Raw genomic sequence first — 12,112 nt, 5'->3', positions numbered from 1 at the left:
TCCAAACTCTTTTACTGCCTGACTCTGTCAATATGCAGATGTTTGTGGAGATCACAGGCGAAGCTGCCTGGAACTGGCAGGTTCCTGTGTTCTGAAGCTTAGCAAAATTTGGCTAAATGTCCATTGTGGCCTCTRTAGACCACAGTTAGAAGCCACTGTATGTACTCAGTTGTTGATCACTTTCTTTTTTAATTTGTAAAACTTATGAACAGCCTACATTTGTTCTGTGCATTCACAACATCTCTCCTTGTTTTGGGACCAGAAAATGCTTTTAAATTTTACTTTCACACTAGTATCTAACCTCAGAAAAGGAAAGCATGTCCAGAAAAATGAGAGAATGATGGAATGAATTATTGTGCTTTTGAGAGCTCTATGTTCAGCTGAGAGGGCTTGTGATATGTTATTTTTTCATATATAGACTATCAATGCTTGCTTTTCATGTTTATATTTTCAGGTCATCCAAGATTTTTCAATCAGCTATATGCTGGAATAGATTATTACTCGTTAGTGGCTCGTTTCATTACAGAAGCACTGAACCCAAGTGTGTAAGTGTACTATTTTATCTTTGTGATGCATCAAACATGCTTTTTCCAATTGCAGCCCCTCCCCCTTCTGATTTCTGTTTTTAGTGTTACAGAGAAGGTAGGAATTATGCAGGAATTTGGGAAAGAAAGTGGTTTGAGTTGACTGAATAGCTCACCAGAAACTTGGCAAAGCAGATGAGGGCTTTTTTTCTAGTTTATGTGGTAGGGTTTTTTTTTTGTTTTGTTTTTTACAGCTCTTTTAAACCTAAACTACTTCWTAACTTGGTGAAGAAAAATGAATTTACCAAACTTATTGAAATGTTTAGTTCTTTTGAAGTACTCTGCACAGAGCTGAATGTAAATGGTTACCTGTCTACAGTTTACTTGCAGGTATAGAGCCTAAACAAAAATGCAACTGTTGCTTCCAGTAGGTTAATAAAGCTGAAGTTTAAGCATGTGACCTATATTAAAATCGAACTCTAACACTTCCACTGTCATTTTTTCTGATGCTGTGAGGAACTGAACAATTGTTCTACCGTATTGCATCCATAGTATATTTAGTTTAGAGTTTTATTGCTGATGGTTGTCAGCTTCTGATACATCAGAGAAAGGTGCAAGAAACCTTATTTTACCTAATTTTAGCAGCGTTCTGTAGCAGGGGTTCTATAGTCTTAATACCAATCATGATGCTTTTGTTTGTTCAGATATACATATGAAGTATCTCCTGTATTTCTGTTAGTGGAAGAAGCGGTTATCAAGAAAATGATCAAGTTCATAGGCTGGGAAGAAGGTGATGGCATATTTAATCCAGGTAAGAACAGTTCAGATTTTCAACCTGAGTTATAAACCAGCAGAGACAGTAATTCTATGAACATTTGATTCATGTAAAATATTTGAAAATGCATGCAAAATCCAGTGATGCACAGATGAAAACTATTTCATCCAGGCTCTTACGCGTTTCTAGTAATAATTGTTATAAATTTGATCAGCAGATGAATGTAAACACTTCTACACTGAAAAATAATTATGTGGAAAGTTAATTCTTTGTAACTGAAGCCCTTCCTGATCTTATTAACCACAATAGCAACAGCTTTACTAGACTGAGTCWTTGACTGACAGACAGGAAGCTGATTTAAGTACCAGATGTCAACCAGTGGTGTGTAAGGGCACTCTRTATTCTGTCTGTCACCTGCGGGTGCCACAGTTTATCTTAGTGGGAGCATCAGGAACTCCTTTAAATGTAACAATATTTTGAAATGTTATTTTGAAATGTTTCCTAAGCTTCTTGATAGGCCAGTTTTCRAAAGTTGGGTAAAGGAACATTCCAGCACAATGTATGGTAATGAAGCATAATAATACTACTTCCCAGATCCTATACAAAATYATTAGCTTAGATATGAAGCTTTTCTAACAGTTTGGGGGAGAGCAAGGTAATTAAATTGGTAAATGATTTTAACCTCCTTTCCACCCCTTCCCCCCACCAAAAAAAAAAAAAAAACCCTCCTCCAGTAATTCTATCCTACATGTAAATAGTAGAAAAATAAACTAGAATCTCCTGGAAAACTTGTGAGGTAAAATTTATTAAGACTGATTTTTTTTTTTTTTTGCCTCAGATTTTGATGTGTATTTTCAGTAGACTCCTTGTTTTTACTGCAGAATTGCTTAATTCAAACTTACCAGGATCCTGTCAAGATGTGCCTTTTTTTGTGCTAGTTCTATATAGTTTTTTTAATTTCCTTCTGTTCTTTTAAGTTAAGAAACACTGTCCAGGTCCTTGGGCTTTGCCCTGCAGAACTTCCAGTTCGCACTCACATTTTTTTTTCCCTGATAGACTTTTTCTGCTCTTAATGCTCTGAGACCTGGTTTCTTAAGAGATTTCTTCTGCTCCCACAGGTGGCTGAGCTGGCATTGCTTCAGTACAAGTCAGAAGGAGCTMTCAAGAGTGTTCTCTGTCATGGCAGACTGCTGGGTCACAGTTCTTACCTCTTTAAAAAATATCCCCAAAGAGTGTTCAAACCCACTCTATTTTCATGCATACTGTACAGCCTAAAGTGTGTTTCTTATCTGTAGGCTTTTGTAGGAGAAGTGAGCTGTTATGGATGTGTCTCTAGGCTATGTCTCTGATTTATTTTTATTTTATTGTTTTGCTGATCAGTCAGGCAGTCAGACACAGTGGGTGCCAGGATTGTAACTAATGTGATGTTTATGTATTTCTTTCTGCAGGTGGCTCTGTTTCTAATATGTATGCTATGAACTTAGCTAGATACAAATTTTGTCCTGAAATAAAGGAAAAAGGGCTTTCAGGCTTGCCAAGACTGGTCCTGTTCACTTCAGAAGAGGTAAAAACAAAACAAAAAAGCTTTTGTTAGAAGTTCTGCAATGAAAATAATGAACTTTTGTTCTTCAATGGATGCGAAATTATATAATTTGACTGTATTTGTCCTGGGGCTCTGGTGCAATAAACTTGTCATCTGTGTACGATATGAAGCATGGGAGCTATGTAGGGAAATCTGATGGTAAATTTACCTGCAGAAGCTCTCTTGCTGTCAGAAGGAAAACAGGCTCTTGCTTTTGAACTGAGTTGAGCAAACTGCTGATACAAGAATAGGTTGTACACGAACCTGAAGTAAAATGCATGTGSGGTATGGTGGAGATCTGCTGCACTTGACTTCCCACAGCATAATATCTACCAGCAACCATATGTAGGTTTTGTATGTCAAAGCTTTCTTTCCTCGCAGCTTTAATTCGTTCTGGGCTGAGCAGTTGTGGACCAGTGAGATGGCTCTCYGTAGCTCCTCCTTTGCCTTGTGTCTGAATGCAGATTGGCTGTGGTAGCAAACCAAAACTAGCATAAAGTATTTGGGCAAAGCCTGCCAGATCTTTAGACAGCTCTTCTTTAAATAATTGAAAATATCTGACTAATTTTAAAATTATTGAATAAAATTCTGTCCAAACTGCYTGAGGAAAACAGTTAGGTTCATGCATTTCTTCCAGTTAATCTTTTTAGAGGTTCTTTTTTTTCAACTGTCCCTCCAACTTTAAGAGTTTTATAGTTGGATTAGCACAGAGATGTTATTAGTTCTGATTCTACTATCTAAGGTCCCAGTGGAGATCACAATCTTATCCTAGGAAGTATATGGTTGCTAATGTAATCTTAGATCTTAAATTTATGCTCTGAACAGTTTACAGTGTACATAGAAAGGTTTATTCTGATGGGGCCTGAGGGATATAAGCATTGCTTGAGTTGTCTAAGACAGGATATACATTTTTGGAACTGAAGCTTGGTGTCCTAAATAAAGTGATTTTTTTTCAGGCAAAATATTTTTTTTTCTTTCTGAGAAGTGTGTCTATGTAATGATAYGACAGTTCATGCTTAATACATCTCATTTCATCTTTAAAAAAACTAAGGAGAAAAAATGAGATTGAAACATTTTACTTTATGCTTTTGAAATGAATAACATCTATTTTTCATCAAGTAATAATACTTGATTTCACTGTGAGATTTAACTAGTAAGTACACTCTTACTTCAAAAAAAAAAAATTATTTCAGGACATTTTTATTTGACCTCCAGAATGAATTTATTCTGGTATCTTTGCTTCACCAGAGAACTATAAAGTGTAGAGCTGATGAGGAAAAATAAGTCAATAAATTACTTATAGGGGTGATGCTCTTGATCTGCAATATTTTGCTTGACTTGAAAAACCATTTTATCTTTGGTATTTAGTAATCACTTACTGTATAGCTGCTGCTTCTGGTATGTAGGCATTGTGAATGTTGTTTAGGAGCTCTAGGGTTTATTCCCAGTTATGAGGAAAGGGATGCACACGTTCATGCATCCTTATTCTAGATCCATTTGTACTGAGTCCAAATTGTGTTACCTTTTGGAAGTTGTTTTAGTTCAGATAGTGTTATTATTGAGAATATATTTTAAAAACAGCCTACAGTAAAAATAAGACAGTGTGGCAAGAGAACTTACATGCTTAACTTACTTGCTTTAACTGAGGCTTCTTTTATTTAGTATTTTATGTTTCTTTGTACTGAAGAAGTACCTGGAGAACAGAAACCTGCCTTGTACTAGGCAGGCAACAATAAAAATGGTCTTGAAAAAGTTGAATCCTGTGTTTAGCTTCAAAGTAGATAAGGCAAACTGTGTGTGTATGAAGAAGCCATGAGATTATAATCATCTGAAGGCATTGGTAAGAAGGAATCAACAAACAAAAAAAACGTGGCCCCCAATGACAGTTAATGTTTTTGGGTGACACAAAGGTGTTTGTTCCGAGGTCCTCACATATTCTGTATGGCCTTCAACAAGGAAAAGGCTACTTTTTTCCTGTGGTAATGAAATTGAAAGAAATTTTAAGTGGTGTCCTAATCTAATGAAAATAAAATGGTTAGCTACTTAAACTGATGGTTATATACAATGAAAACTGTTTATGCTTCTACTCAATAATTCTCTTTCTGGACCATTCCTGCATGATTCTTGAGATAGTGGCAGTAGTATTAGACAAATTGTGCTCTACTTTCCTGAAGCATGATTAGTATTTCTCTAATGCCTGAGTACRGATATAGTTGTAGATGTCAGCCTGTTACCACCTTTGGCTACATGTGAGTCCCATCTGAACTTCATCCTGACCCAAGAGCTTACTGCATTGGTCTGAAAAGTAGAAATTACTCAATTTGATACAACTGAGGGTAGAAGAGGATGTGTAAACAGTTGGATGGTCCATGGTGGTGCTAAGCTTTTTATTTTATTTTATTATTAATGCAAAGAAACTAAATTCGTCTCCAGTGCAACTTGATCACAAAAGTAGCAAAGTGGGAGTCATCCTTGTCCTTATTAAAGTTACAACAAGAAAAAATGAGAAATAAAGCAATCTCATGATAATGTAATTGCTCTGTGCAATCATGTTTCTAGGAAACTTTTCAAAATCAAGAAAACTTATCTTTTATTTTAATGAGCATAGGGGAAGGTTACTTTCTTTTTGCAAGCTCGTTAGGAAAAGAAAACTGTCCAACTATAGTTAATACTATGGCAGCACACCTTAAATACGCTGTTTCAATTTGATCTTGTACTTAAAGGCATTCATTTTTCACTGCACATGGCTACAGATTTAATAATATGTCCAAATAAGCAAGCCCCTAAAAGACATGGCAAGAGTGACTTGACCTCTTAATGTTAAAAATCAATATTTAAAATTATTTATATAATTGAGTTAATATTTTTTTCCCTCAGGATATTTCTTTCTCCTTTTTTTGGAAAGGGGACTATGAATAAGTGAATTAATTGTAACTGACTGGAGCTGCTGTATGTTTTCAGGTATATTTTTGCTTAAAATGGTGTCCTGTAATTTAGCATAACAGGGCTTCCAGTAATGATAGCAAAAAAGAGGAAATTCTTTTATGTTTTCAGTAAAATTGAGAGAATATCTTTTTCATCAGAATAGGCATGCTCCAAGTCAATGTTGTAGTGTAACTCTTGTCCCTCTTCTGCCCTACTGAAGACCTGAAAATTTTTTCAAGGTCTTTTTCAAGAAATGATGCATCTTAAAACCTGTTTTGTTTTGGTATTCCATTTATTCCTCTCCCTCCTCTGCTTTTTGGTATCATCTCTTAAATGCTCAAGCCTCATTTGTCTTTCTGCCATTATTCTGTACCATGTTTCATAATTAAAATATATGATTTATTGATGACTTGCCCACTAGTATGCTGATTTTTGCAAGTCTACTGCTTTCTGAATTTGGAGCAATCTTATTATTCCTAGTAATTCAATATAATATTTTTCATCTGAACTTAATGGATAGAAATCAGTGCTAGAGGCTGCTTGCATTTTAAATTGTTCATAAATCAGTGGAAATCATTTTCAAACTTCTATTGAACAACACAGCCATTCTACAAACAATATTACCACTTACTGATATAATTTTTAAGTAATGTAAAATTAATTATTAATCTATAAATATTATTTTTCTTGTAACAATCTATATGAATGAGTCTTAAAGGCTATGTGAATATGTCATGCTAGAATATTAAGCATTCTTAAGACTACCTGATACTATCGGGTAGTATCTTTGTATGCATTTATTTAAAAAGTGGATGATGGTGGGGAAAACCTTTTTATCAAAAAGAAAAAGCCCTTTGAGATGATCCATCTCATCAAAATAAGTGTGACAGGCTTGAATAGCTGTAATATATTCATACCCACACATTAAAATGTTGTACATTTTTCATAATTATGTTCCTCAGTAACTGCATTTGTATGAACTCTCTGGAAGAAAATGGAATTAATTAACCACCTGGCTTCACCTCTTATATGAAAAGAARCAATTCTAGATGTCTTTGTGGTTGCTGGAATATGAGTTATTTTAACTGTTCTGTAATGTAAAAAAAMCAGTTTTGTTTATTTCTTTTTGGAAAGAGCAGTGATAACTCAGACTTGGAAGAGCTTGGTTCTGAGGAAAACTRGGCAGTCCTGTGAAATGCTGAATACTCTCAAAGCTGACTCCATTGCATTTGAATTTTTTTGGTTGTTCATAGTGGCTTTAGTATGTAAAGATGAATCCGGATTAAGATGGTTATCATATCTTGACTTCCCAGGCTTATCTTAAAGGTAGATTAAGATGTGTGAAATCAGGATACTCTTATTCTGGAATAAGACAGGATATTCTTATTCTGGAATAAGAACATCCATGAACTAAGGGGCAGATCCTAACTTGCAAAGATGAATATTGAACACACATTCAAGGCCTTGTATTCCATTTCTTTAATAGAAAAAAGGTGGCACAAAGTACAGAGTGGACATGTGAGCTTGAATGGCTTTCTAACAAGAGCTATTTTACTAGTCCAGTTGAGTAAACACACACTTTGAACATCTCTTTGGGCAAACAGTGGGGCCTGTATGCTTTTACYCCTGTTCTACAGGCTTTTTCCACTGATGTCCTTTATTCAGTGCAAAGCRAGAAGTGGTTGTGTGATGTATGTAGTCATTCAATGATGTTTTTGTGATCAGAGCTAGCTAAATTTTTTTTTTGCTGAAATAATAGCTATTTTCTGGAAAATGCAGGCTGGTCTAAACTGGAACTTTTTGCAAAATCGATATTCACTTAAAGCATTTCAAAGATGTGCTACAAAGTCTTGTCTAAAGTCTGCTTGCTTTCACAGTGACTTCTAAGGTCCAAACTCATGTGAGCAACCTTGGTGTCTAAACAGATCTAAGATTTTGCAGAAGTAGTAGTCTGAGAGCTTTGGAGGTCCCCATTGTACTGCCTCTAATGTYTGGGGCTTGAGTCTCGGGACTTGATCTGTGTGAACAGAGTTGCTGGATCAGATTAAATGTCACTATATGACACTGTATCCTATGTTAAGGATTTTCTTTCTTTATAATTATGCACTTGCTTTCTTTTTCATCTCTTTTCTATTTACAGTGTCATTACTCCATGAAGAAGGCAGCTTCTTTCCTGGGTATTGGTACCGAAAATATTTACTTCATCAAAACAGATGAAAGGTAAGGAAGGAAAAGCCATGGCTGAGGTCTGAGCACTTTAAAATGCAATAGTGCTGTACATGAAGAACCTATTTGAATGTAACTGAAAAGTTTTAAATCTGTGTCCCTTAGAGGTAAGATGATACCTGAGGAACTGGAGAAACAAGTTCAACGGGCCAGGAAAGAGGTGAGAGGGGGAGAGAGCATGAAGGAGAAGAGTGCGTGCAGGCTCTGTGCTTGTGTGTGTGTGTATGAAAGSAAGGAAAGCTAAGAATGAGTGAAAGCTTAAAAATAGGGCAGTTAATATACCGGTGTTTTTATTAGAAGGTGCAATGTATTTGCTACAAAGTTGTGAAACAATCCAAGACACTCAGATGTTACTCTTCAGGGGAGTAARATTCTACAAAGTGTTTGCTACTAAAAAAAAGTCCCAGGTACAGCACTGCTCTGAAGTATTTAGCATACTTCTTATATATCTAGCATTTCTTTTGCCCTTATCATATCTCAAATGGATACACTATCTGCTTTCCCTTTAAAAGTAAATGAAAATTGTAGTTTTTTTTAGTTATTGCAGCAATCATTGTTCTATTCTCTGCAGTGAGTATGAGCTGTAAGATGTGGCTTAGTCTCTAGAACTATTGTACCTACTRTAAATGCTAATAAATTTGGTCCTATCTAATGCTGTATCAGAGTGCAGAGATTGTATTCTGTGCCTTTCTTCCCACAGGGACTTTGTTGACTAGAAGGGCAGTATTTGGAAATGTACTGATGTGTGTATTCGAGCAATGGTCCCACAGTCTGTTGGATAGCCKTTATTACAGCCAACATAATTTATGCTAGAGAGGTTGGGAGACTGAATGTGACTGAGGCACAGAAGACCTTTTTTTGACTTGATCACCTTATCTCTTACCGTTCCAGTCTGTGCATCAGAGCAGTAGGGGCCAGAATACAGTCCTTAGACTCTGATCTAGCAATACCAAGTAGCTAGAGCAATGTCCATGGTGTCGACAATGCCTTCAATACCCTGCMGTTGTTGCTGATAAAAAGGCATCCTGTCTTGCACAGCATGGCTCAAATAGCTTTTGCCAAAGCTTATTTTAGGTATTTTTTTTTCTGCCTAGCAACCATCTACCCTTGAGTTTCATACTAGATAGAATAGTAAGAACTAATATATGATGGGCCTAATTATCTGGCAAACTCTTTTGCTTGCCCCTTTTTGTACCTTGCATTATTAGCACAAGACAATGTGTGCTTCACTCATTTTGAGTAAGCTAGGGAGAAAAGGGACTGAAATACATTGGTGTGAGAAAAAGTAGGCTAACATGGGAAACAAGCTCTTTGCTCTCACAAAAACAGAATTTTGATCTCTTGGTCTGATAAATTTAAAGGGTATTAAAAAAAATCTGGCTTTTGTGATCTTAAAAAAAAAAAGCCTTAGTGCAGTGCTCTGCAACTTAAAAACGAATGTTCTGTGTTAAAATGCTCTACTTACAGAGTTGTTAAACTTGAGAAACACTTACTATTTCACTTGCCTTTAAACAGAAGTCACAGATATATTGAAAGCTTTCATTTCATCAAACCTTCAGTAAGTGGTTCTCTCCTTGGTAAACTGCTAACTTTATGGAAGACACTTCTGTGAATTTCAGCAAATATTCTCATGACTCTTAGACAACAGAGGATGTATTCTCTAGTAATAGAAGCACAAAATTATCATGGACTATGAATATGAAGAATCTAAGGCTTCTCTTTAGAGGATTTAGTCAAGAAGATTTATTAACTATAATGGCAAGCAGAATAAAAATATGATTCTCTTCTTTGGGGGAAGATGTAATGGTGATGTTAGTAACCTTTTTCAATTGTTAAAAATTGTGGACTTCTCCCCTTATTTAGTCATGTTACCTGCTGCGGGAGCTTTGTCTTTGATATAGCTGTGGGAGGAAATTGGTGAGAAAGTTTATGGAAGCTGTTAAATGCAGCAGATAACTTTGCCTCACTTGCAAGAGCACTTAGCACTTGGGCTTCAGGCTGTTTTGCAAGTGTTTGATTGACTTTTGTTCTAGGTTGTACTAAGAATGAATGACCAAGAAGGGAATTACAGGCTGGTAATTATTGTGGATCTATGGGACTCATTTAAATTTATTTCAAGGCTACTTTTCACTGCTTTAATGATTTGTAAAGAAATCTTAAAATTCAACTAAATCTTATTTATGCACTCTTCTTACAGTCCCCACACTGTTAAAGAGGAATAAAACTGTCAGAGTGTAAATGTGAATTAAGCCTATGGATCTCTGCAGTAGATGTGGCAATGCTGCTTTATTTTTAAGAATGAGATCAGATTTCTGCTGAAGTGAAGCTGCCTTTCTGGAATGACCTGCATGTAGAGTTGAATCTTCAGCTGATGCCCAATTTCAGTTAAAAYTCACTGCATTACATCAGCATAGACTTGCATCATGTGAGAGGTTTAATAAACTCCAGGGACCTCAGATTATACAATTTAATAACTTTAATACCTGTTCAGTAACTATATTGCCATGCTTAGGCTGCCATGCTGAAGCAGGCAGAGAAATTATTTCAGCATGTGTTCACCAGCAAATGAAACTACACAGTAGTTTCTGGGGCTCTCAGTTTCATGAAGGTACTACAAACCCTGCTGATTCTTTTCCAATATCTGCTCTTAAATAGTCTCAGGCGCGAATATTCACAATGGTAGGTGCCAGCAAGCACATTTCAGCCTGTCTGCTATTGTAATTGCACTGCTGGTATTAGTGAAATGGAAAAGCAAAGAACAAAGTCACTGAAACCGGAATGGGTGCCTTGCGATGGTTGTCTGAGGCTACAAAAGCTTCCTTATCTTGCCAATTTAATCTTAAAGTTCCCTGAGATTTCCAGCGGTCTCCCTGCTAATGCTAAGTTACCACCTACAGCCCCCTCCTTTTTTTTTTCTTTTTTAAGAAAGGAGGAGGAGTAAAAGAATAGCAGTTTGCTGTAGACCAGGCATTGGGGTTATCTAGTAACAACTGTCCCAGTTGTAGTATTTACTGGTGCTGCCTAAGGCAAATCATGTCTCTCTGTCCCCACCCCTCGTCTCCCCTCTCTCACTAAAGGTCCCTCTTCACTAAGCAGGCAAATACAGGCATTGCAGAGGTAAAGCAGGTGGTGTCCCAAGAGGGATGAGTCATTTCCCTTGCATGGGCAGCCTGCTGGCTGAACTAAGAGCTTTGTTTGTATTAGGCAGAATGGCAGCAAGTATGGTAGTAGGATGTAAAAAGATTGAGCAATGAAAATCAGTGTATAAAAATAAATGTCAAATAGCCAACACACTTTCATCTTGACAAAACTAGCATCTGTCAAATAGTCTGAAGCTGGTGAAGTCTTCCCTGTGATAGTGTTAGCTGGAAATGCTTTTTCTGTAAGAGACAGCACTTTTAAACACAGTACCTCCTGCATGAGACTCTTGCTGCTGCAAAACTAAAATGTAGATTGTCATATCTATGTCCTACTTTTCTAGACCTTGTTACACTTTAGTTTTCCAAATATAGGAAATGAGTTTGCAAATGACAGTTCTTTTGTTTTGAATCCTTTTGCAGGGGTCAGCACCATTTCTTGTCTGTGCTACAGCAGGCACAACAGTGCTGGGAGCATTTGATCCTCTGGATAAAATAGCCAGTATCTGTGAAAAGCATGGCCTCTGGCTTCATGTTGATGTGAGTTTGTATACTATGTAGTTTATTTAGCATTACTTTTGTGTAACTACTATTTTTCTTTGACTGATGTTTCCATATAGTAGTAACTTGGGCTTTAGTAATTTTTTGCATGGAGAACAGAGATGCATTCTGATTTCTCTTTGTTCCATGTGCTGAAAACTAGCAAATAATTTGGCTGTGACATGTAGTCAATGTTATTTTGTTACTGTCCGGTTGTATTTCAAAATGCATTTAAAATCATTTATTTCTTCTTGCTTCCTGCCAAAAACCACATCAAGGATGGTTACATACAAATAAAACTTCAGATTCTTTCCACGTCTTTCTGGAAAATGGACACATTAGAATTGTAGTGTATGGTTCATATGGGTTAAAATAAAGGTATATCTCTGACTCAGCCATCCAT

At 36.3% G+C, this 12,112-nt stretch overlaps 1 protein-coding gene across 1 annotated transcript in view; it reads left to right on the top strand.

Moving 5' to 3' along the window:
- GADL1 (GAD like acidic amino acid decarboxylase 1) overlaps window positions 1–12,112 on the top strand; it is a 239,210-nt gene that overhangs the window by 171,097 nt on the left and 56,001 nt on the right. Inside the window, exons 4-9 of the mRNA XM_085311799.1 lie at window positions 455–545; window positions 1,229–1,335; window positions 2,748–2,863; window positions 7,947–8,026; window positions 8,138–8,192; window positions 11,593–11,709. Coding sequence (XP_085167925.1) covers window positions 455–545; window positions 1,229–1,335; window positions 2,748–2,863; window positions 7,947–8,026; window positions 8,138–8,192; window positions 11,593–11,709 — 566 coding nt within the window. The remainder of the gene's footprint in view (window positions 1–454; window positions 546–1,228; window positions 1,336–2,747; window positions 2,864–7,946; window positions 8,027–8,137; window positions 8,193–11,592; window positions 11,710–12,112) is intronic.

The sequence above is a fragment of the Rhea americana genome, unplaced genomic scaffold (genome assembly GCF_003343005.1).
Source record: "Rhea americana isolate MKP2758 unplaced genomic scaffold, rheAme1 scaffold_35, whole genome shotgun sequence".
Classification (NCBI taxonomy): domain Eukaryota; kingdom Metazoa; phylum Chordata; class Aves; order Rheiformes; family Rheidae; genus Rhea; species Rhea americana.
This window is presented reverse-complemented; position numbering and strand designations above follow the sequence as displayed.